Raw genomic sequence first — 26205 nt, 5'->3', positions numbered from 1 at the left:
ACTTTCCAAATAATTTAGAAGGGCATTTTTGTATGTCACTGCTAATGTAGATTAACCATATGATTTGTACTGCTAGCGCCACGGGATCGCCCTCCTCCTCCACCTCATCCTCTGTTAACACAGGTCCTGAGTCTTGACGATGCGGATGTCAAGTTCTTTCCGACGGACTGCACAGGCATAAGACCAATCGCTTCCATCCACTTCCACGGAGATGCACACGTACTCCCTCCATCCCATCATATAAGGCATTTTTGCAGAGACTTCTTATATTATGAGATGGAGGGAGTATGTAACAAGCTAACTTTGAACGATTTGATTCGACGCAATACACAGACTCGCCCAGTTGGCCAAAAGGCTCTGTGTCGAGCCTTTGAAACTTTATTGCTTTTTTCTGGTCGATCTGATGTTAGAAACGTAGGGCTACATAGCTATTTATATTGGCTAAACTAGTCCTAATACAAATCCTATTAAGTGACTGCACCGAGTCCATGCCGGATTGGTCTCTTACATCGTGGTTATTTCTAGGGACTGTCTATGTGACATTTGAGTGTTTTCCATTTCAACAACATTCAAAAAACCTGACAAATGAACAGATGACACCTGTACAGCCACAAAAACAGCCAACAGCGGAAAAAGATCAGCCAAAACGGGTCGGGGAAAATACTTGACCCGGTAACCCTCGACAACAACCCACTCCAAAAAAATCAGGGACCTACCCCGACCTCCAGGCCCACACAACATGTGCCCAACTTGCAACGCACGAAAAAGGGCCAAACCCCTCCCGCAAACCACTGGACAGATCTCACCTAACAACACAAACAAGCGAATCAGAAAGGGGAAGAAGAAAAAGAAGGGAGAACATGGAGGCCGCCATGGGCGATGGGGTAGAAGAAGAAGGGAGGTCAAACACAAATCAGAAAAGAGTTGAAGAAGATGTTGTACCTGACGAGCAGCAAGAAAGAAGATCGCCAAAGAGGAATCAGCAACAGGATCCACAGGTCAGCAAAAAAAGTCCCAACTTCTCTCTCCACCTCTCGCATGAACAGATCATGGAGGAATTTCCTTCATCAACAAAAAGAAGATAGATTAACATCTACAGTTCTCCTAGAAATTAACATTGAAAATATTGGAACAGTAAAAACAAAATTGCAGTATAAATCCCTAGAACATTGTAGTGTAAGTAGCTGATAATTTACATTGTAGTGTAAGCAGATGTAAATCCCACAGAAGATTACAGTGGGAAAATAAACAATTTTCAGAGAAAAATCCCTGGTAAATTCTAGTGTAAATTTCCACTGTGAAAACATGATTTACAGTGTAAAATCCCACAGATATTTACAGTGGGAAAATAACACAATTACCAGTGCAAATCCCTAGTAAATTACTGTGGGAAAATAAACAATTTACAATGAAAATATCACAAATTCCAGTGTAAATCCCTATTAAATTCTATTGTAAATTCCAATGCAATTCCAGTGTAAAACCATGTTTTCACATTGTAAATCCAAAAGTAAAAAGCTACTGTAAGTAGTTTCCAATGTAATTACAATGTTTTACAATGCAATTACTATGGGAAAATAAACAATTTACAGTGAAAATATCACAAATTCCAGTGTAAATCCCTATTAAATTCTATTGTAAATTCCAATGCAATTCCAGTGTAAAACCATGTTTTCACACTGTAAATCCAACAGTAAAAAACTGCTGTAAGTAGTTTCCAATGTAATTACAATGTTTTACAATGCAAAATTCCTGTAAAATCCCACAGTAAAAACTGATGTAAGTAACTTGTAATTTCCAGTGAAAAAACTACTGCAAAATGCATGTACTTCCAAAAAGGGAACTACTAGGATCTTCCAGAGTAAATAATCAAATCACAAACAAAAAAGGACACGGAACACTGAAAGTACCTGCATCTCACATTCTATTCCTAAAAAAACGCTTGGTTGCTCATGATTACGCTAACAGTGACATTCTACTTTTTAAAAATGGGTTCAGGACAGGAGCACGATGAGGGCACTAGCTGAAGACGACCTACTGAGACTATCACAGGAAGAACTGATACTCAATGTAATATGCAATAGCTAAACTTTCCCCCTTCGTTTATGCTGCATGAGCTTGTTCATTAAGTTTGAAAAACAAAATGCTAACATGATTATGCTGCAGGACACATTTTCATTCACTGCCCTCCTTCAATCAGACATTATATACAAGGTAAAAAATTCAAAGAAATACAAAAAATCAACTACTGCACAAAATGATACCGAAAAAGTCTGAATTATAAGTTGGGATGAACCATGCAGGTACATTCAGGAGATGCATCGACGGAAATTATGGGAACTATTGAGCAAAACTCCAGGACCAAAGCAGATGATAGTTTCACCACAACAATAGACACCAAGGTAAACAAGGATATCTGCTGAATGAGAATTACAAGAAAATACCAAAGGAAACACAGTAACATTCATTACACTAACCTGTTCAAAAACTTTGCAGACATTTGAGGGAGACTTGCATCACGAAGTGGCAGTAAGCGAAGATGGTGGAGGAGAATCTAATCCATGGGACACAGGCCTGTTCTACAACATGAATCTGCAACAGGTACATACTACAAAAACTTCAGAAAGAACGAACGATGAACATATGAGAAAGTTGAGACATTACATCAGGAAAAAAACTAACACAAAAAACTAAAGTTGCAGGAGCCTGAGGATGTTGACATAAGAAGAGCAGCAGCTAAAACAAACTCAAGCACATGCTGTAGCAATGAAGAAGGAGAAATAAAAGAACCAGAACACTCACTTGAACAAGACGGAGATGATGGATTCCTCGATGAAGAAGACGTTGAGAGATTCCTGCAAAATGAACAAGATGCTGCATCAGAAGGCAATCTGATGAACATCAACAGTAATTTCAAGCCACATTTAGGCATGCAATTCAAAACAAAAGAAGAAGCTCAGGAATCTATAAATTTCTACTCAAAACTAGCAGGCTTTTCAGTGGCTACTGTAGCAATCTCCAGAACAACAAGCAAAAAGAGGAACAATGAGGTGACAAGGATCACTATGAAGTGCAACAAGTGGGGCAAGACAAAAGAAATAGAGACAGAAAGCATTGTACCCATGAGAAAAAGTACAGTCATTGCTAAAACTGATTGTAAAGTCGTGGTGGTCATATCCGAGAAAGGAGGTTTTTGGGAAATTACAAGACAACAACTCGAACACAACCACGAGTTAACACCAAACAGTAGATTCTTCAGGTCACATAAGTACATGTCAGATGAAGAGAAGTGCTTGATACGGGTTTTGAAGCATACAAACCTGGAAACAAGAAGGATTGTTGCTGTCCTAGCTTACTTGAGAGGAGGAATGGCTCATCTACCCTACACAAAGAAGCATGTGACTAACTATGCAACAACAATAAACAGAGATATCACAAACTCTGACATGATGGAAGTAGTGCAAATGTTCAACAAGAAGCAAGCAGAAAATCCTGGGTTCTGCTACTCGTTTGAGTTTGATGGAGAGAATAAAGTGAGAAGCTTATTCTGGACAGATGTTAGGTCAAGAATGATGTATGACATTTGCGGTGATTGCATCTGTTTCGACACTACATTCCTGACAAACAGATACAACCTACCGTTTGCACCCTTTGTTGGAATATCCCCGCATGGCAACACATACTTGTTTGCTTGTGCCTTCATTATCAACGAGACGAAAGAAACATTTGCTTGGTTGTTTGAACAATTCCTAATGGCTATGGGAGGCAAGCATCCTATATCGATCATTACAGATCAGGACAAGGCTATGCAAGCAGCAATTGAAAAAGTCTTTCCTAATGCTATCCATAGGAGCTACCTGTTTCACATAAAGAAAAAGGCAGAGGAGAAAGTTGGGCCATGTTTCCAAGCTAATGAAGGCCTATATGAAGATTTCCAGGACATTGTGGACAATTCTTTGACTGTGGAAGAATATGAAACACACTGGCAAGAAATGATTGAAAAGTACAAAGTTCATGACATAAAGTACTTCAGCGACATGTGGGAAAACAGGAAAAAGTTCATACCAGTGTATTTCAAGGACAAATTCTTCCCATTCATACAAACTACAACAAGAAGTGAAGGAACAAATTCCCTCTTCAAAAAAGGGGTTGGAGCTAAATTCAATGCTACCAGCTTTTTGAGAGAGTATGACCGGATTCTTGATGTTGTACATGACAGGGAAGAAGAATGTGATCATGTTTCTAGAAACAAGAAGGTTGCAAGCAAAGCTTTCTGGTCGAAATACAACATAGAAAGGCAAGCACATGAGCTGTACAACCTTGGAATATTCAGAAAATTCCAGCATAAAATGGCAGACACAACAAGGCTCCTTGTCTTTGAGCAAGAAAAAGACAAATACTACATAGTTACCCAAGCTAAGAACTACCCTGTAAAAGAACACCAGAAAAGGTTATACCTAGTGCAAGTTGGACTGAACAAAGAAGAGTACTCCTGCATCTGTTGTTCATTCCAGAAAGATGGACTGTTGTGCTCACACATACTAAGAGTAATGATCCATCTCAACATCGAGAAGATACCAGAAAAGTACATCATTGACAGATGGAGGAAAAATGACTACAAGCTCGATATTACAAAGACACCAGCTGTTGCAGCAGAGAACTCCACACTAAGGTACAATGTGTTGGCAAGGAAATTGGTGCATGTGGCATCAATAGCTTCAAAGAAGAAGAGGAAGTATGAATATCTGCTGGGAGAATTGGACATGATACAGAAAAGATTGCGAGAAATGGATGATGAAGAAGAAACTAGAGATGAGGGTCAGAGTGTAACCACAAGAACAGTCACTTTTATAGCAACAACAGGGGGTGAAGAGGGGACAACCACGGCACTGACAATACAAGACCCAGATATAGCCAAAACAAAGGGTAGTCCAAGGATGCTAACTATTCAAAAAGCAATAAAGCAGAACAAGTTCTACAAATGCTCGCACTATGGGTCACAAAAGCACACTATCAAGAATTGCACCAACCTTGACAAGCAATACAATCTACCCAGAAGCAATAGACGAAAGCAGTCGAACCCTAGGAATGTAAAGAAAGGGATTTTAATAATCATGTTGTACCCCTGTGCTACACTTACTTTAATTCAAGAAATTAAAAATAACAAGAAAAATTGCAGGTGGGGAGAAGGATGACAGCAAGCAAAGGAACCGAGGAAAGAAGAAGATGGACGAATCAGCAACAAACAGAGGCTTAGGGGACAAGAATCTGAGGAGGACATAGGATAAGACACAAAGGACAAGCAAGGAAGACGACAAGGAAAAGGAAATAGTTGACTTGTAATAAGAGATGGTTATGAACAAAAATACTTGACTTGCACTAAGAGGGGCAAGCATTGTTTGCGACCTACTGCATTTGAAAAGACTACTTTATGAGGCATGTATTTTGTGCATCATTGGTGCCTTACGGATGAAAGTTTAACATTCAACTTGTTTAAGAATATTGAGTAAACTTCTAAATACAGTAAGTAAACTAGACAAGAAAATGCAGCAAGAAAAAGCTGACAATTGAAATACCTTCATAGACAGCCATAAGATATGCTTGTTTGGAAGTTTTCACAAGAACTTTAGAACTATAAAGCAACACTGCAACAAACAAGACGAGGCAAAAATATATTAAAGAAAGCAAAATGAAAAAGGAGTAAAACTGTAGAAAGTAGCTATAAACAATTACTATATACTGATAAAAGTAGATAATGAGGAGAGAACTTACTTAATACCAGATGTAAGCTTGAGGTAGCCAAATCAATAGAAAAAAGACTACAACATTCGTACGAATCAATAGACAGCATGAAAATCATTTCAGCCAAGAAAAGGGTCTAGAAATTGATTAAACGAATCAATATAGTGCAACATAAAACTATAAAAAAACATGCGAAAAAAATAATCCCAATAACAAAGGGTCTTGTACTGTTACAAAGGTAGGGATACAACTCGTCAGCCCAAAAAGTACATTAACCTAGAACAATCTTGCACCAAATAATATTGTTGGGTCAAAAGCAACACATTCTTAAACTATAGAAGCTAATAAAAGACCGAAGCATCTCCAGACTTGTTGACCATCAAGAAAACTCTGCAGTTGACCACCAAGGATAACCTTCACACTCAATCACCACCGAAGATAGAAAAAGTTATCTAGTTCTGCACCTGCCACAAAAGTCATGCATTAGTCAAAAAACACTTAGAAGATATAAACAATCAACGCATGACTAAGGCAAAACAAATAAAAAAATCAGAGACTACACTCACGTCACCAAAGAAGTTTGTGACAAGAGACTTGTCAGTAGTGTTGAAATGGCTGAAATAAAGTTCATTTGCGAGCTTGATCCTGATGTTATCTATATCAGCTTGCGTAAAAAGATTGCCAATTGGAGTCCTAGGAGACCAGTGCTTCATGTACATAACAGAGAAAACACCACAATCATACCTGAAAAAGAATAATGAGCAACAACAATTAAGCCACATATCAAAACTGAAAAATAAAAATACAAAGAAAGAAACAATAGAAAAGGTAAAGTGCAGCCATGAGTATAGAGATACTGCTTCACATACGTGTTATTTTGCTGCGGGACCGCAGGATACACAATGTCGAAATTTTGAAAGTCAATACGCTTCCTCAATATAGGAGTCACATATGTGTCCCATAGATTGATGAAGTTGTTAACCTGAAATAACACAGGAAACAAGAGAAATCATAAAACTAATGAAAAAAATCAAAAGGGCAGCTGCAGAGGGAACATTAAGCCAGAGAAAAAACTTACAATCGGATCACGAATGGCTAGGTGGAAATCGGAGAACTCGCCATATAATGAATCGAGGAAGACAAACAGTTTCTCCTTCAAGCAAACCACAAAAGAAAACCAATGACTGAACCTACAAATAGGGAAGTACAGCTGGCAAAAACAAACAACACATTAGAAACCTAGGTAGAAAGCTACATGAGACTAAGCACAAAAATATGACTTAATAAAACTATGATATTAATCAGCACCTACCATGTTGCTTCTCCACATAGGAAAAGCGCTATTAGCACCATTGAAAGCATTACCAACAATCTCAGCATTAGTACCATCCAGAATTGTTTCCTAAGCAAGAGAAAATAAATAAATGCTAAGTCAAAAAGAAAACTAACAAATACAGACAGCAAGAAATGCAACAGAAGCTTATTACTACTTACACCAATGTAAGAGAAGAAGAAATGTTTCTTAGAAACGGAAGGGTGAGCTTCATTGAATAGATATCGACACACACACAAGATCAAGAAATTGTCTACGCGAGATTTGAACTGTAGTGAAGAAAGGTTACTATAACTACAGTAAGCTCTTTCATATCGGATAGCCTCGTACCTACAAGAAATACAAAAAGATCAGGATCATAAAAAAGAACATACAAAAACCAAAAATATCACTAATGGTGAAAACTTACTTGCACCACTCTGGATGACTTGCAATCTGAACCATTGCAAGATGATTACGCCTTTCTTGAGCAGTAACTGAATAACGATTCCCTTGAGGAACATAAGGATCTGAGTTGAATCTACCAGGGACAACAATTCTACGAGGGACATGAGCTGCAGAAGACCTAGTTGTAGAACCACCAAGGGGCTGAAATGATGGAGCACCTTTTGAACATGCAGGAACCTTAGAAAGATGAGCACTAGAAACAATAGGCGTGTCTGACAGGATCTCTAATTCCGGGCTATTAGCAACCTGTAAAATGAGAAGGAAAAAGATCAAACAAAGCAGACACATAAAGAAAAAGAATAAAAATGAAAACAAAATACAAGCATTAAAAAAGTTAAAACCAATAAAGAAATACCTATACCTTTACAGGATTACGATAACTTGTTGCAGGGGCAGTAAAACTGTGCAGCTTGTTGTAAGTAACATCATTTGATCTAGATAGCTCTTGACACCTAGCTGCAAAGTTTGAGCTACCAATTTTATGGACATCAACTACTGCCTCATTGAGCTGCAGATAAAGATAAAAAAGCTTGAATAAAATTTCAAAAAACTAGCTAGAAAAAAATAGATAAATGCATTACTGAAAAGAAAAAGAAAAAAGAAAACTAAACACATTCAGAAAGTAAGAACCACCTTCACAACAGCTTTTGGAGTAGTTTGCAAGATTACATCAGGAGAACATAAGTTCACATGATTGGTTGGCTTTGAATAATCAGAGTGATCGACATTAACCATAACAATACAATCCTAGAAGAAAGGGAATAAGAAAGAACAGAGAATCAATTAAAGATTTAAAAAAAATTAGTACAAGATGACAATAAAAAAGGAAATACAACAACAAACCTCGTCATTAGGTGAATTAAACGACTTCAGATATCTGTCGGCAACATACTGAGAACACTGGACATCACCCAACTACAGAAACAAAAAACCCTTGAGAAAAATCAAACAAAACAAATAAAGATGAATTTAGAGACTAAAATGCAAGAAAACAAAGATGAAGGAGAAAGAAATACTAACCTCATTACGGAAATACTGCGACAAGCGAATTGGAACAAGGGGTGACAGGTCTCTAAAAGAATTTGTATCTTCCATAGGAGATTTTCCATGAGCGTGAACTGGGGTGTAATTGCAGACATTAGAAGGTGACTGAATACCAAGAGCACGATTAAGCTCGGCAAAGGAAGGAATCCCAAAAGCATTAACAACATCTTCCTCATTACAATCCTTAGCAGGGCCATCTAGACAAAGAATAAAAACAAAAATTCAACTTAAAAGAAGCACATGAATACCTGAAATAGAAAAAAACATGAAAACAATAACTAAAACAAATACCTGAAAGCAACACGAAAGAATCGACATCAGTGATATCACATTTAGACTTTGAAGGAGAAATACCTGAAAATAAGAAAAGAATGCACAACCTGAAAACAGAGCAACTCAAGATACAGAGGAAACTGATATGCAAAAAAAAAGTGCATATAGAACATTTGGCAGGAACTGCAACAATTGAATCTTTTGTTTTAACTTCAGAAAACAAGGCGCATACTGGAACAGGACCTTCTTTTGCAACAGCCTACAAATCAAACAAAAAAAATGAAAGAGCTACGACAAGGAAAAAAACTAGAAAGAAAGCATCCTAAGAAATAAGAATATGCACACCTCATTACGCACTTTAGCAGGTGTTGAAGAGCTAGATAGAACAACTGGATTATGTAAACCACCAAAGATAACAGCAGGAGGTACAATGGGAGTAACGACATCTGGAGTGACCGCATGACGACTCTCTTGCTGTACAACAACCTCTGGAATACCATCAGATGTAGCAACCTCTGGAATACCATCAGACGTAGGAACCTCTGGGGCAACATCAGATTTAGCAACCTCCGGAATAGCATCAGATATAGCAACCTCTGGAATACCATCAGATTTAGCAAAGACACCATTGGCGATAGCAGAATGAAATGAGACAGACTTGTTACCTACAAAAACAAATAAATGACAAGCAGAACAAGCAATCAAAAATAACACTAAAACAACGAAGATAAAAATACAAAAGCTACATGCAACTAAAAAAGAAAAAGATTATGAACTAACCAAAAGAGAATTTGCTCATAGACTGATGCTCGCTTCCAGACACTTTGGGCATAGATGAATTCAACACACATTCCAGAACATTTAAAACAAGAGACTCTGCCCAATCAATGAATATCTTAGGTTTATCTTGGTTTCTAGTCTGAACAAGCTCAATGACTTCAAGAGCAATCTGAACAAGAGACAAAATCAGCAAAAAGCAACAATTAAAATGCTCAGAAAAGTACAATCTAACCACAACAAAATACCTGAGATCCAAAGTGAGGGCAAATAGTTCTTTGAACTTTCATTGCAAAAGAACCATCAGAAGGGCCAAAATCAAAACTCTTACTGCCTGAGGATTTTTCAACAGAACCCTGAAACAAAAACAAAAGTAAATACATGGTAAAACATAAAAGTAAAAATGGATGAATAAAGAAACAATGAACTAAAAATAACAACAGAACATGAAAAGAAAAAGAAGATAACCTACAAATTAGTTGGAGCACATGGGCGTTTTAGGGGCCTCTTTCCAAAAGAGCGACTGTTGTTTCGGTCAAGCTCTGCAAATTGCTTGACTTTGTTGCCTCTCCATGCAAGCATACGAGGTTTCACATCAGGTACATACTGAAGCCCAAAGTTCAAATGATCAAGGTAAGCTACCTACAAAAACAAACACATAACAAAACAAAAACAAGTTAGCACTAAACTAAATAATAAACATTCAAACAGATTAAGGACAACATAAATAAAATAAAAGAAAAAAGAAAACTTACAGTAAATGCATAATGGCATCCACCGAAGGTCATTGATCTTTTGGAGGCAACTTTAGTAGCATCCTTGAATTTTTTGATGCTACACAAAAGCCACTCGTAAACAAAACTAGAAAGATCATAGGAACGCACAGACTGACAATCCTGAAAGATGTGGAGGTACTTTGGACTAGGACTGATGCTAGAGTTGGGACAAAGGAAAGTAGAGAAAGCCACAATCATGAAACAAATGAAGACGTCCTCATCAAGAAAATCAACTTCTACAGATTTAAGCTTGTTGGCAAAAAAGGACACTGGTGGGATACTGGTAAGATTGAAATGAGAGAGGATAAAATCACGACCAGCCTCAGGATCTGAAACAAGTGGCTCACCATCTACTGGGAGGTCAAGGATGTCATGGATATCATACTTAGTTAAGGGTATGAATTTCCTTTTCAACTGAAACTCGGAAGCAGGAACGTCGAACCTAGATGCAAGCCACTTAACTAGCCTAAGAGGAACCTCGGTCCGGACAAAATTAAGGAGATAGCCCATGCCATACGTCTGAATAACATCCTTGTACCTAGAACACATGCCATCAACAACTCCCGAGAAGAACTTTCCAGAGTATCGAGTGAACGTCGAACAAACAGGGAAATCAGAAGATCGTTTCTGCCTCTACAAAAAAATAAAATAAGAAATACATTAATAAATCAAAATAAATTGAAGATACAGAGGGGAATCCCTAGCAAAAGAACATGGAACATATAACACGAGAAGAGCAAAAGAGACTTACAACATTCATTCTACTAATAGAAGACAATTTCCTCTTCAGGTGCTTGACTTTCTGCACAAAACAAATACATAAACATCAAACCAACAAAAGAATAAGAAAAAAAACTAGATCAGACAAACACTTACATTTTTCACATAGAAATTGTAAAGTGCTTTGCCAAGCTCTTCATCATCACCAGAAGAATCCTGACAAAGAAGAAGTTCAGACAAATAAGCAAATAGTATTAATGCAAGGAAAATGAGAAAAAAAGATACGATAATAAGACAAAAATAACTACCAAATACATAGCATTATCATCAGCAAAATCATTAGGCACAAAAGGTTCTTTTGAAGAATCAACACTCTCAACTGAAGAAACAAGCGGGACATCCTTGGGACAGGCTTTCCGTAGTCTTCCCATCGAGTTAGTAGCTGAAAAACAAGAGAGCAAATGGGGCTCAATTAAAGAGACTAAAGTGGAAGTGTAAAACCTATGCAAATTTACAGCATTAACCTAAGAGGAAAAAACACTGCAAAAAAATATGGGGTCACATAGTAACTACAATGCAAAACGCAAAGAAATTGTAGGTAAAAGTTACAGTGAATCAAAGAGCGTCAGTTTATAGAAATTAAAAAACAGCAGATAGCAGTACAAAAATTTGTTGGAAATATGCCCTAGAGGCAATAATAAAATGGTTATTATTATATTTCTTTGTTCATGATAATTGTCTATTGTTCATGCTATAATTGTGTTATCCGGAAATCGTAATACATGTGTGAATACATAGACCACAACACGTCCCTAGTGAGCCTCTAGTTGACTAGCTCGTTGATCAAAAGATAGTCATGGTTTCTTGACTATGGACATTGGATGTCATTGATAACGGGATCACATCATTACGAGAATGATGTGATGGACAAGACCCAATCCTAAGCATAGCTCAAAGATCGTGTAGTTCATTTGCTGTAGCTTTTCCGAATGTCAAGTATCATTTCCTTAGACCATGAGATTGTGCAACTCCAAGATACCGTAGGAGTGCTTTGGGTGTGCCAAACGTCACAACGTAACTAGGTGACTATAAAGGTACACTACAGGTATCACCGAAAGTATCTGTTGGATTGGCACGAATCGAGACTGGGATTTGTCACTCCGTATGACGGAGAGGTATCTCTGGGCCCACTCGGTAATGCATCATCATAATGAGCTCAATGTGACCAAGTGGTTGATCACGGGATCATGCATTACGGTACGAGTAAAGTGACTTGCCGGTAACGAGATTGAACAAGGTATTGGGATACCGACGATCGAGTCTCGGGCATGTAACGTACCGATTGACAAAGGGAATTGTATACGGATTGATTGAATCCTCGACATCGTGGTTCATCCGATGAGATCATCGTGGAGCATGTGGGAGCCAACATGGGTATCCAGATCCCGTTGTTGGTTATTGACCGGAGAGGCGTCTCGGTCATGCCTACATGTCTCCCAAACCCATAGGGTCTACACACTTAAGGTTCGGTGACGCTAGGGTTGTAGAGATATTAGTATGCAGTAACCCGAAAGTTGTTCGGAGTCCCGGATGAGATCCCGGACGTCACGAGGAGTTCCGGAATGGTCCGGATGTAAAGATATATATATATATATATATATATATATATATATATAGAAAGTCCGGTTTCGGCCATCAGGAAGGTTTCGGGGGTCACCGGTATTGTACCGGGACCACCGGAAGGGTCCCGGGGGTCAACCGGGTGGGGCCACCCATCCCGGAGGGCCCCATGGGCTGAGTTAGGTGGGGAACAAGCCCCTAGTGGGCTGGTGCGCCCCCTCCCCCTTGGGCCTCCCCTGCGCCTAGGGTTGGGAAACCCTAGGGGTGGGGGCGCCCCCCACTTGGCTTGGGGGGAAAGCCACACCTTGGCCGCCGCCCCCCCTTGGAGATCCATCTCCTAGGGCCGGCGCCCCCCCAAGGCCCCTATATAAAGACGGGGGAGGGAGGGCAGCCGTACCCTTGCTCTTGGCGCCTCCCTCTCCCTCCGTTACACCTCTCCTCCCCGCTTGCGCTTGGCGAAGCCCTGCCGGGATCCTGCTGCATCCACCACCATGCCATCGTGCTGCTGGATCTTCATCAACCTCTCCTTCCCCCTTGCTAGATCAAGAAGGGGGAGACGTCTCCCAACCGTACGTGTGTTGAACGCGGAGGTGCTGTCTGTTCGGCACTTGGTCATCAGTGATTTGGATCACGTCGAGTACGACTCCATCAACCCCGTTCTCTTGAACGCTTCCGCGCGCGATCTACAAGGGTATGTAGATGCACTCCTTTCTCCCTTGTTGCTAGATGACTCCATAGATTGATCTTGGTGATGCGTAGAAAATTTTAAAATTCTGCTACGTTCCCCAATAGTGGCATCATGAGCTAGGTCTATGCGTAGTTACTATGCACGAGTAGAACACAAAGTAGTTGTGGGCATCGATATTGTCAATTATCTTGCCGTTACTAGTCTTATCTTGATTCGGTGGCATTGTGGGATGAAGCGGCCCGGACCGACCTTACACGTATGCTTACGTGAGACTGGTTCCACCGACTGACATGCACTAGTTGCATAAGGTGGCTGGCGGGTGTCTGTCTCTCCCACTTTAGTCGGATCAGATTCGATGAACAGGGTCCTTATGAAGGGTAAATAGAAATTGGCAATTCACGTTGTGGTTTTGGCGTAGGTAAGAAACATTCTTGCTAGAAACCTATAGCAGCCACGTAAAAACTTGCAACAACAATTAGAGGACGTCTAACTTGTTTTTGCAGCATGTGCCGTGTGATGTGATATGGCCAAAAGGATGTGATGAATGATATATGTGATGTATGAGATTGATCATGTTCTTATAATAGGAATCACGACTTGCATGTCGATGAGTATGACAACCGGCAGGAGCCATAGGAGTTGTCTTTATTTATTTATGACCTGCGTGTCAACATAAACGTCATGTAATTACTTTACTTTGTTGCTAAAGCGTTAGCCATAGTAGTAGAAGTAATAGATGACGAGACAACTTCAAGAAGACATGATGATGGAGATCATGATGATGGAGATCATGGTGTCATGCCGGTGACAACGATGATCATGGAGCCCCGAAGATGGAGATCAAAAGGAGCAAATGATATTGGCCATATCATGTAACTATTTGATTGCATGTGATGTTTATCAAGTTTTACATCTTATTTGCTTAGAACGAAGGTAGGTTAAATAAGATGATCCCTCGTAATAATTTCAAGAAAGTGTTCTCCCTAACTGTGCACCGTTGCGAAGGTTCGTTGATTCGAAGCACCACGTGATGATCGGGTGTGATAGATTCTAACGTTCGAATACAAGGGTGTAAGCCAGATTTACACATGCAATACACTTAGGTTGACTTGACGAGCCTAGCATGTATAGACATGGCCTCGGAACATAGAATATCAAAAGGTCGAGCATGAGTCATATAGAAGATACGATCAACATGAAGATGTTCACCGATGTTGGCTAGTCCGTCTCACGTGATGATCGTTCACGGCCTAGTTAACTCGGATCATGTTTCACTTAGATGACTGGAGGGATGTCTGTCTGAGTGGGAGTTCATTGAATAATTTGATTAGATGAACTTAATTATCATGAACTTAGTCTAAAATCTTTACAGTATGTCTTATAGATCAAATGGCCCACGTTGTCCTCAACTTCAACGCGTTCCTAGAGAAAACCAAGCTGAAAGACGATGGCAACAACTATACGGACTGGGTCTGGAACCTGAGGATCATCCTCATAGCTGCCAAGAAAGATTATGTCCTAGAAGCACCGCTAGGTGACGCACCTGTCCTAGAGAACCAAGACGTTATGAATGCTTGGCAGTCATGTGCTGATGATTACTCCCTCGTTCAGTGCGGCACGCTTTACAGCTTAGAACCGGGGCTCCAAAAGCGTTTTGAGAGACACAGAGCATATGAGATGTTCGAAGAGCTGAAAATGGTTTTTCAAGCTCATGCCCGGGTCGAGAGATATGAAGTCTCTGACAAGTTCTTCAGCTATAAGATGGAGGAAAATAGTTCTGTCAGTGAGCACATACACAAAATGTCTGGGTTGCATAACTGCTTGACTCAGCTGGGAGTTAATCTCCCGGATGACGCGGTCATTGACAGAATCCTTCAGTCGCTTCCACCGAGCTACAAGAGCTTTGTGATGAACTTCAATATGCAGGGGATGGAAAAGACCATTCCTGAGGTGTATTCAATGCTGAAATCAGTAGAGGTGGAAATCAAAAAGGAACATCAAGTGTTGATGGTGAATAAAACCACTAAGTTCAAGAAAGGCAATGGTAAAAAGAACTTCAAGAAGGACGGCAAGGGAGTTGCCTCACCCGGTAAGCAAGCTACCGGGAAGAAGCCAAAGAATGGACCCAAGCCCGAGACTGAGTGTTTTTATTGCAAGGGAAGTGGTCACTGAAAGCGGAACTGCCCCAAATACTTAGCGGACAAGAAGGTCGGCAACACTAAAGGTATATGTGATATACATGTAATTGATGTGTACCTTACCGGTACTCATAGTAGCTCCTGGGTATTTGATACCGGTGCGGTTGCTCACATTTGTAACTCAAAGCAAGAGCTGCGGAATAAACGGAGACTAGCGAAGGATGAGGTGACGATGCGCGTCGGGAATGGTTACAAGGTCGATGTGATCGCCGTCGGCATGCTGCTTCTACATTTACTTACGGGATTAGTTTTAAACCTCAATAATTGTTATTTAGTGCCAGCTTTGAGCATGAACATTGTATCAGTATCTTGTTTAATTCGAGATGGCTACTCATTTAAATCCGAGAATAATGGTTGTTCTATTTATATGAGAGATATGTTTTATGGTCATGCTCCATTGGTGAATGGTTTATTCTTAATGAATCTCGAGCGTAATGTTACACATATTCATAGTGTGAATACCAAAAGATGTAAGGTTGACAATGATAGTCCCACATACTTGTGGCACTGCCACCTTGGTCACATAGGTGTCAAACACATGAAGAAGCTCCATGCAGATGGACTTTTGGAGTCTCTTAATTATGAATCATTTGACACGTGCGAACCATGCCTCATGGATAAAATGACCAAGACTCCGTTCTCAGAAACAATGGAGCGAGCAACCAACTTATTGGAAATCATATATACTGATGTGTGTGGTCGAATGAGTCTTGAGGCTCGCGGTGGCTATCATTATGTTCTCACCCTCACTGATGACTTGAGTAGATATGGGTATGTCTACTTAATGAAACACAAGTCTGAGACCTTTGAAAAGTTCAAGGAATTTTAGAGTGAGGTTGAGAATCAACGTGACAGGAAAATCAAGTTCTTGCGATCAGATCGTGGAGGAGAATCTTGAGTCATGAATTTGGCACACACTTAAGAAAATGTGGAATAGTTTCACAACTCACGCCGCCTGGAACACCTCAGCGTAATGGTGTGTCCGAACATCATAATCGCACTCTATTAGATATGATGCGATCTATGATGTCTCTTACCGATTTACCGCTGTCATTTTGGGGCTATGCTTTAGAGACTGCCGCATTCAGTTTAAATAGGGCTCCGTCGAAATCCGTTGAGACGACACTGTATGAATTATGGTTTGGGAAGAAACCTAAGCTGTCGTTTCTAAAAGTTTGGGGATGCGATGCTTATGTCAAGAAACTTCAACCTGAAAAGCTCGAACCCAAATTGGAAAAATGCGTCTTCATAGGATACCCTAAATAAACTATAGGGTACACCTTCTACCTCAGATCCGAAGGCAAGATCTTTGTTGCCAAGAATGGGTCCTTTCTAGAGAAAGAGTTTCTCTCGAAAGAAATAAGTGAGAAGAAAGTAGAACTTGATGAAGTATTACCTCTTGAACCGGTAAGTGGCGCAGCTCAAGAAAATATTCCTGAGGTGCCTGCACGACTAGAGAAGAAGTTGATGATGATGATCATGAAACTTCAGATCAAGTTGCTACTGAACTTCGTAGGTCCATGAGGACACGTTCCGCACCAGAGTGGTACGGCAACCCTGTCTTGGAAATCATGTTGTTAGACAACGGTGAACCTTCGAACTATGAAGAAGCGATGGTGGGCCCGGATTCCGACAAATGGCTGGAAGCCATGAAATCCGAGATAGGATCCATGTATGAAAATGAAGTATGGACTTTGACTGACTTGACCGATGATCGGCGAGCCATAGAAAATAAATGGATCTTTAAGAAGAAGACAGACGCAGATGGTATTGTGACCATCTATAAAGCTCGGCTTGTCGCTAAGGGTTATCGACAAGTTCAAGGGGTTGACTACGATGAGACTTTCTCACCCGTAGCGAAGCTGAAGTCCGTCCGAATCATGTTAGCAATTGCCGCATTCTATGATTATGAGATATGGCAAATGGATGTCAAAACGGCATTCCTTAATGGTTTCCTTAAGGAAGAATTGTATATGATGCATCCGGAAGGTTTTGTCGATCCTAAGAATGCTGACAAGGTGTGCAAGCTCCAACGCTCGATTTATGGGCTGGTGCAAGCATCTCGGAGTTGGAACATTCGTTTTGATGAGATGATTAAAGCGTTTGGGTTTACACAGACTTATGGAGAAGCCTGCATTTACGAGAAAGTGAGTGGGAGCTCTGTAGCATTTCTCATATTGTATGTGGATGACATACTGTTGATGGGAAATGATATAGAATTCTTGGAAAGCATAAAGGCCTACTTGAACAAGTGTTTTTCAATGAAGGACCTTGGAGAAGCTGCTTATATATTAGGCATCAAGATCTATAGAGATAGATCGAGATGCCTCATTGGTCTTTCATAGAGTACGTACCTTGACAAGATATTGAAGAAGTTCAAAATGGATCAATCAAAGAAGGGGTTCTTGCCTGTATTGCAAGGTACGAGATTGAGCACGGCTCAATGCCCGATCACGGCAGAAGATAGAGAAAAGATGAGTGTCATCCCCTATGCCTCGGCCATAGGGTCTATCATGTATGCTATACTGTGTACCGGACCTGATGTAAACCTTGCCGTAAGTATGGTAGGAAGGTACCAAAGTAATCCCGGCATGGAACACTGGACAGCGGTCAAGAATATCCCGAAGTACCTGAAAAGGACTAAGGAAATGTTTCTCGTTTATGGAGGTGACGAAGAGCTCGTCATAAAGGGTTACGTCGATGCTAGCTTCGACACAGATCTGGATGACTCTAAGTCACAAACCGGATACGTGTATATTTTGAATGGTGGGGCACTAAGCTGGTGCAGTTGCAAGCAAAGCATTGTGGCGGGATCTACATGTGAAGCGGAGTACATGGCAGCCTCGGAGGCAGCACAAGAAGCAGTCTGGGTGAAGGAGTTCATTACCGACCTAGGAGTCATACCCAATGCGTCAGGCTTGATGACTCTATTCTGTGACAACACTGGAGCTATTACCCTTGCCAAGGAGCCCAGGTTTCACAGGAAGACCAGGCATATCAAGCGTCGCTTCAACTCCATTCGTGAAAGTGTTCAAAATGGAGACATAGAGATTTGTAAAGTACATACAGACCTAAATGTGGCAGATCCGTTGACTAAACCTCTCCCTAGAGCAAAACATGATCAACACCAGAACTGCATGGGTGTTCGATTCATCACAATGTAACTAGACTATTGACTCTAGTGCAAGTGGGAGACTATTGGAAATATGCCCTAGAGGCAATAATAAAATGGTTATTATTATATTTCTTTGTTCATGATAATTGTCTATTATTCATGCTATAATTGTGTTATCCGGAAATCGTAATACATGTGTGAATACATAGACCACAACACGTCCCTAGTGAGCCTCTAGTTGACTAGCTCGTTGATCAAAAGATAGTCATGGTTTCCTGACTATGGACATTGGATGTCATTGATAACGGGATCACATCATTAGGAGAATGATGTGATGGACAAGACCCAATCCTAAGCATAGCTCAAAGATCGTGTAGTTCGTTTGCTGTAGCTTTTCCGAATGTCAAGTATCATTTCCTTAGACCATGAGATTGTGCAACTCCAAGATACCGTAGGAGTGCTTTGGGTGTGCCAAACGTCACAACGTAACTGGGTGACTATAAAGGTACACTACAGGTATCTCCGAAAGTATCTGTTGGATTGGCACGAATCAAGACTGGGATTTGTCACTCCGTATGACGGAGAGGTATCTCTGGGCCCACTCGGTAATGCATCATCATAATGAGCTCAATGTGACCAAGTGGTTGATCACGGGATCATGCATTACGGTATGAGTAAAGTGACTTGCCGGTAACGAGATTGAACAAGGTATTGAGATACCGACGATCGAGTCTCGGGCAAGTAACGTACTGATTGACAAAGGGAATTGTATACGGATTGATTGAATCCTCGACATCGTGGTTCATCCGATGAGATCATCGTGGAGCATGTGGTAGCCAACATGGGTATCCAGATCCCGCTGTTGGTTATTGACCGGAGAGGCGTTTCGGTCATGTCTGCATGTCTCCCGAACCCGTAGGGTCTACACACTTAAGGTTCGGTGACGCTAGGGTTGTAGAGATATTAGTATGCAGTAACCCGAAAGTTGTTCGGAGTCCCGGATGAGATCCCAGACGTCACGAGGAGTTCCGGAATGGTCCGGATGTAAAGATTTATATATAGAAAGTCCGATTTCGGCCATCGGGAAGGTTTCGGGGGTCACCGGTATTGTACCAAGACCACCGGAAGGGTCCCAGGGGTCCACCGGGTGGGGCCACCCATCCCGGAGGGCCCCATGGGCTGAGTTGGGTGGGGAACAAGCCCCTAGTGGGCTGGTGCACCCCCTCCCCCTTGGGCCTCCCCTGCGCCTAGGGTTGGGAAACCCTAGGGGTGGGGGCGCCCCCCACTTGGCTTGGGGGGAAAGCCACACCTTGGCCGCCGCCCCCCCTTGGAGATCCATCTCCTAGGACGGCGCCCCCCAAGGCCCCTATATAAAGTGGGGGGAGGGAGGGCAGCCGTACCCTTGCTCTTGGCGCCTCCCTCTCCCTCCATTACACCTCTCCTCCCCGCTTGCGCTTGGCGAAGCCGTGCCGGGATCCTGCTGCATCCACCACCACGCCGTCGTGCTGCTGGATCTTCATCAACCTCTCCTCCCCCCTTGCTGGATCAAGAAGGAGGAGACGTCTCCCAACCGTACGTGTGTTGAACGCGGAGGTGCTGTCCGTTCGGCACTTGGTCATCGGTGATTTGGATCACGTCGAGTACGACTCCATCAACCCCGTTCTCTTGAACGCTTCCGGGCGCGATCTACAAGGGTATGTAGATGCACTCCTTTCTCCCTTGTTGCTAGATGACTCCATAGATTGATCTTGGTGATGCATAGAAAATTTTAAAATTCTGCTACGTTCCCCAACAAAATTATGGCCAAAAAATACACTGTAATTAGGGGTAAAATTACACTGTAAAAGTGCATGATAACTACAGAGCCACTACACAGTAATTAAGGATGAAATTACACTGTAACACCACTGAAAAAATAAAGTGAAATTACGCTGTAATTTTGTGTCATATTACAGAAATAATTCAGGACAAGTCACGCCGAATTTACGTTGAAAATTAAGTGAAACAATTATAGTACTAACCCACACAAATTACACAGAAAAACTCTGGTGACTTACAGATTAAGCCCAATAGGAAAAATACATTGTACAATTACAGTCCCAACCCACACAAATTACACTGTAGAACTCTACTCATTTACGGTGTAAGCCCAACAGGAAAAATACACTTTACAATTACACTGTAAACCCTACAACAAATATAGTCCTCACCAAGAAAAATTATAGTGTAAAACTCTACTCAATTATGGCGTAAGCCCTATGAAAAATACAAGCTAAGGCCAAACCACAAATTACAGTCCTCATCAACACAAAATACAGTGGAAAACTCTGCTAATTTACAGTGTAAGCCCTATGGTTAATTACAGTGGAAAACTCTGCTAATTTACAGTGTAAGCCCTATGGTTAATTACAGTGGAAAACTCTGCTACTTTACAGTGTAAGCCCTATGGTTAATTACAGTGGAAAACTCTGCTAATTTACAGTGTAAGCCCTATGGTTAGTTACAGTGGAAAACTCTGCTAATTTACAGTGTAAGCCCTATCGTTAGTTGCAGTGTAAGCCATATGGTTAGTTAAAGTGGAAAACTCTGCTAATTTACAGTGTAAGCCCTATGTTTAGTTGCAGTGTAAGCCATATGGTTAATTACATTCCTCACCCACACAAATTACAGTGTAAAACTCCAGGGAAATACACTGAACTTCAGAAAATACATTACAAAAATTCATCGGGCATACAACTGCATCAAAAGAAAACTAGGGGAAGTACAGTCTAAGTCAGAGATACATCAAATAGAAATTAAGAAAAAATACAATATCAATCATACTAAGAAGAAGGCAGTGCTACTACACATGCATAGTGAAGAACAAGAGGGGTATTACAGACTAGAACAGGGCCAAATGATACAATATTTACAAAGGCCAAAGGATACAATACCCACACACTAATTAGGGAGCAAGTTGCACATCAACTATGACAACATAAACACTAGGCAAAATACTGCAAGGGGTACAATATTAACTAAAAAATAAGAAAGTACAGCAAAGCTACATGAGGCACATAAGCAAGCAGTGAAGTTCTACAGCATAGAGATGCATATAGGTCAACTGCACAGAGATGAAGGTAGACAAAATGCACAGCAGAACTTCATGCGCATACCACTGCAGACCCTTGATCTTACATACACTTCCTATTATGGAGAAAACACTGAAAAATAAGCACGAAATTCAGGAAAATGCACAACAAAAGGAGCAAAATACATAGAGATGTTCAGTAAAACATCCGGGATGAACAACAACATGGTAGAAAACGAGACTAACATGACAAAATTTTGGGGCTACAAACAGGAACTATTCAGGGACAAGCCTACCGGATCCGCCGCTGAAAACTAACGCCTACAATGCCTACCTCAACATCAACTGCAGAAAAACTAGCCTCTACGCCTACCTACACATCAACAACGAGAACCAAACAACCGCAGGGGAGGGGGGGGGGAGGGATTTCGTGTGAGACCACAACAACAACACACGGGATCACGGCGAAAACTGCCCGTGGCGCACTGCAGGCTCCTACCAGAAATTCACGCGCACACCCCAAAGGCGACACCGCGACAGCAACATGCGCAGCCCGCGGATACGCGAAATCACCTAGATCTGAAATTACAAGGGCACGAAAACCACGGGCAAGAAGAGCGCGAGAGAGGGGACAACCAACCAGAGCAGCCGCGGACGACGAGAAACAAGAGGAAGAAGTCAGTATCCTGCCGTGGATGAGCTCGAAATCGCCATGAACACAAGGAATCGCCTCCCCCTCCTCCGCCGCTCGACCTCTCCCCTCTGCCTTATCGGAATGGAAATGGGGAACGACACCCCGCTCCTAAATTCAAAAACGACAAAAGCCAACAGTACCTGGCCGGGCGAGGCGGAGCCGAGGAAAACGGGCGGAAACAAAAAAACCGCGCCCGATAAAAAAACCCGACCCAAAAACTGACACAAAGCAAACAGGACCGAGCGTGAATCTCAATGCGAGATCGAACGGACAGAGATTTGAATGTCAACGAATTGAAAAACAGTCGACTATAAAATAGCAAATCCGTATTTCTAACATCCTCCTCCGAGCTTGGCTCAGGAGAGTTTGGAGTTTGGCCAGCCACAATTTCGGTCTGGCACGCCGCGTCTGCGGGACGTCGCTCCCGCATCAACATCTTGTACCATGTGATCTTTGAAAGGACCATGGTGATGGCAGACAACAACGAGATCGGTGACAATGAAAGTATCAGAAGGAGGATAAAACGTGACGCGTAAGGTGTTGGGAGGGGGAGGGGCACGGGCCAGCTTTTAATTCCAGAGTAGACTCCTGTGGCGGCATGCCGGTCAACCTCGTATGAATGCAGGTAGGATGGGAGGTGGTGAGCCTCCATGAATGAGGACTGGCGAGTGAAAACGGAAGGATGTCGGAATCCGACGTGACGGATGCCTAGACCACCCCCCCCTCCCAAACTTTTTCCGGGCTACAACGTTCGAACTGATCCGATCCAATTTGAGTGGCCACGTTGGAGGCCTACAAGTGTTCAGACCGTTTTATCTGTACATATAGTTGTGGCATCTAAATCAGACATTCCCTAAGAGCACATACATGTCGGCGCAAAAAAGCAACATACTAGTGTTAGGCTAGTCATAGTGGGAGTAACTTAGGTAGTAACATAGCGCACTTCGAGAATTTTTTGCTTATGTGACATGTAATTAATGAGAAGTGGTAACATAATATGTTACTGTAACATAGCGCTTTCCAAGACAAGATGAGTCTACAAGCCATTAAATGAAGTCACATATGACACTACTAGTATAGTACTTTGCACTATGAAGGTAGTAACTTAGACTAGTGTCATATGCATGACATTAGTATAAGTTACTCCCCACTATGACCAGCCTTATATTTGTGTGTTTCTCTATAAAGGTTTTGCCGGTAAGTGTGTGTATTGAAGTTGCTAGGCACGCGGATTTACCATGTCACTACTCGAGTTAATTACAAGCACACAAAACGAAGCAATGAGAAATCAAGAGGTAATTACACATTTACACAAAACAACCTTATTTAATTATATTTCCGAGTAGTCTAGCCGAGCTCGGCAGAGAGTAGGGCCCAGTGACTCAGCACGGCTCCGCTAGCGATACCTGTTGTCGGCGGCGGCCACCGCATCACTTGGGCGGGGGAGCAACCGAAATCACGTACCCGGCAACAACTGTCGAGGAGTTGAGGTGGCTTCCTGCGTTGCATTGAGCCCCTCCTCCATTCGTCGTTCAAGCCGCACCCAAATCCACATCAATGCTCAAGTCGAGTCTTTGAAACTTTATTGCTTTTTTCTGGTCGATCTGATGTTCCAAACGTACGGGTAGACATAGCAAAACTATCCTAAACTAATACAAATCATATTCGGTGACTGCACCTACCCCATACCGGACATGTCTCTTACATCATGATTATTTCCAAATTCCTCCTCGGAGCTTGGCTAGGGAGAGCTCGGAGGTTGGCCAGTCACAATTTCGGTCTAGCACCGGGCGTCCGCGGGGTGGTGCTCTGGCGTCAACATCTTTGAAAGGACCATGGTGATGACAGAAAACAGTGAGATCAACGACAATGGAGTGGAGGTATGTGAGCAAGGATAAATTGTGATGCGTAAGGTTTTTGGATTGTGGGGGGAGGGGGGGGGGAGCAGTTTCTGAGTTCTCTGACAAGTTTTGTTCAACAACCTCTGCGGATCCTGAGTGTCTGACCATAAGGAAGACCACAAGCAATGGAGTTGATGCTCGCTGGAGTAAGCTCAGGATCTCGGGAGACGATGATGGCTTCCAATCTCCTGCCAAGAAACGAGACCCGATGGACAAGGACGCCACGGGCAGCCTGGTGTTTTCTCCCATGGCCTGCTGGTCACCTCAAGCTACTTTGGCACCGCCATTCAAGTTCAGGAGGTCTGGAGAACTGATCATGATGTGAAGACACTTCGAATAGTTGCTGTGGATTGTTTTGCGTTCTTAGGTTCTACCCTAACATGTGTGCGAAGGGCTTTAGTCCTTCATTTCCTTTCCTCTAGTTTAATTTGCAGAACCTCACTTGCTGGGGAGAGTTCCCTGATGTGATGGTGCACTTCATAGTGTTATTGGTTGGTTTCATTTTGGTAATGAAACTTGGGAGAGGCCTCCCTATTCCTCTAAAAAAAGGTTTTTGGATGGAGAGGAGGAGCGCGGGCCAGCTTTTAATTCCACACTAGACTCCTGTGGTGACATGCCGGTTGACCCGGTATGAATGCAGGAGGAGGGAAGGTGGTGAGCCTCCATGAATGAGGAGCGGAGAGTGAAAACGGGAGGGCGACGGAGTCCGACGTGACAGAAGTCCGGACACCACCCCACCACCCCTGCCCAAACTTTGAGTGGCTGTGTTGGAGGCCTAGAAGTTTTCCTATCGTTTGATTCATACATATAGTTCTGTCGTCCAAACCAGACATTCCCTAAGAGCATATACATGTCCCCGCAAAAAAACCACATACTAGTGTTATATTTGTGTGTTTCTCTATAAAAGTTTTGCCGGTAAGCATGGCCGGTTATGCTGGTAAGTTTGGCCTTATGTATTGAAGTTGCTAGACACGAGCATTTACCATGTCAATTACTAAAGTTAATTACAAGCACACAAACGAAGCAATGAGAAATCAAGAGGTACACCAACGAGTTGAGCGCCCACCATCGACCTGCTGGACTGAAATCAAGTGGACGGCCGCTACGCGTGGCTTGAACTGAGGTCAGTAGTCAGGACTCGGGACAATTCCAAAGCGAGTACTATAGCCGGGTCCGGGCTGGATGGCCATGCCCATGCCCTCAGCATGTTGACGAGGTTGCCGCCCCAGAATTAGATGAAGCATTGGCCCTACGGCGTGCGGTGGCTCTCACCCGTGAGGAAGGATTTTCAAGGGCCGTTTTCCAGTCAGATTGTTTGTCAATTATCCAGAAAACCAATACTTTGACGGTTGATCGCTCGCCGGTGGGGCTCATCACTGCTGATATCAAGAAGTTGGCGTTGTTCTTCTCGTGTGTTTGCTTACTCATGTAAATCGTTTGTCGAATGTCGCGGCGCATATTCTAGCTAGATCTTCTGAGTCTTCTAGTGACCCTATTTTTCATGTAACCTCGGATTGTATCGGGGAGACACACTCTCTTGATTATACTTGATCAATAAAGCGTGATATTCCTTAAAAAAGCCCAAGAGGAAAACCAATTATTGTGTACTCTGTCGTGATATTTCCTCTTGGGGTTGAATAGGCTTTTCAGTCTAACTTTGTCGGCCAGTTCTTTTGACTATTTTGCCAGTTTTGTACTAGTATTATGGTAATATTATTGGTTGTCTCAAGCCAAATATGCTATCTTGTTTTTTTGGTAGGCCAAGCATCTGAGATGTTTGGGTACTCTAAACTTACCCTGTACAGAG

At 42.0% G+C, this 26205-nt stretch overlaps 4 protein-coding genes across 4 annotated transcripts; 1 reads left to right on the top strand and 3 right to left on the bottom strand.

The window, feature by feature from the left end:
* Positions 1 to 766: 766 nt before the first annotated feature.
* Positions 767 to 5379, top strand: LOC123154343 (protein FAR1-RELATED SEQUENCE 5-like). Its single transcript, XM_044573098.1, has 6 exons — positions 767 to 998; positions 1999 to 2070; positions 2167 to 2214; positions 2304 to 2402; positions 2497 to 2601; positions 2697 to 5379. The coding sequence occupies exons 1-6, from the start codon at positions 861 to 863 to the stop codon at positions 5193 to 5195; spliced, it is 2961 nt and encodes a 986-aa protein (XP_044429033.1). The 5' UTR covers positions 767 to 860; the 3' UTR covers positions 5196 to 5379.
* Positions 5380 to 6199: 820 nt separating this feature from the next.
* On the bottom strand, positions 6200 to 9012 carry LOC123153660 (uncharacterized). Its single transcript, XM_044572676.1, has 12 exons — positions 9002 to 9012; positions 8858 to 8946; positions 8543 to 8763; positions 8366 to 8437; positions 8156 to 8269; positions 7884 to 8030; positions 7485 to 7768; positions 7237 to 7405; positions 7055 to 7144; positions 6821 to 6952; positions 6612 to 6724; positions 6200 to 6486 (listed from the first exon to the last, which is right to left on the bottom strand). Exons 1-12 carry the CDS (start codon positions 9010 to 9012, stop codon positions 6258 to 6260), a joined length of 1671 nt encoding a protein of 556 aa, XP_044428611.1. The 3' UTR covers positions 6200 to 6257.
* Positions 9013 to 9085: 73 nt separating this feature from the next.
* LOC123153659 (uncharacterized) lies at positions 9086 to 9999 on the bottom strand. The gene is made up of 3 exons (XM_044572675.1): positions 9865 to 9999; positions 9620 to 9788; positions 9086 to 9504 (listed from the first exon to the last, which is right to left on the bottom strand). Exons 1-3 carry the CDS (start codon positions 9997 to 9999, stop codon positions 9146 to 9148), a joined length of 663 nt encoding a protein of 220 aa, XP_044428610.1. The 3' UTR covers positions 9086 to 9145.
* An 85-nt stretch (positions 10000 to 10084) lies between these two features.
* On the bottom strand, positions 10085 to 11543 carry LOC123153658 (uncharacterized). Its single transcript, XM_044572674.1, has 5 exons — positions 11421 to 11543; positions 11269 to 11328; positions 11144 to 11194; positions 10372 to 11025; positions 10085 to 10258 (listed from the first exon to the last, which is right to left on the bottom strand). The coding sequence occupies exons 1-5, from the start codon at positions 11541 to 11543 to the stop codon at positions 10085 to 10087; spliced, it is 1062 nt and encodes a 353-aa protein (XP_044428609.1).
* Between the last annotated feature and the right edge of the window lie 14662 nt (positions 11544 to 26205).

The sequence above is a fragment of the Triticum aestivum genome, chromosome 7A (assembly GCF_018294505.1).
Source record: "Triticum aestivum cultivar Chinese Spring chromosome 7A, IWGSC CS RefSeq v2.1, whole genome shotgun sequence".
In the NCBI taxonomy this organism is placed as follows: domain Eukaryota; kingdom Viridiplantae; phylum Streptophyta; class Magnoliopsida; order Poales; family Poaceae; genus Triticum; species Triticum aestivum.
Note: the sequence above shows the minus strand (reverse complement) of the source record. Positions and strands in the feature narration are given on the sequence as shown.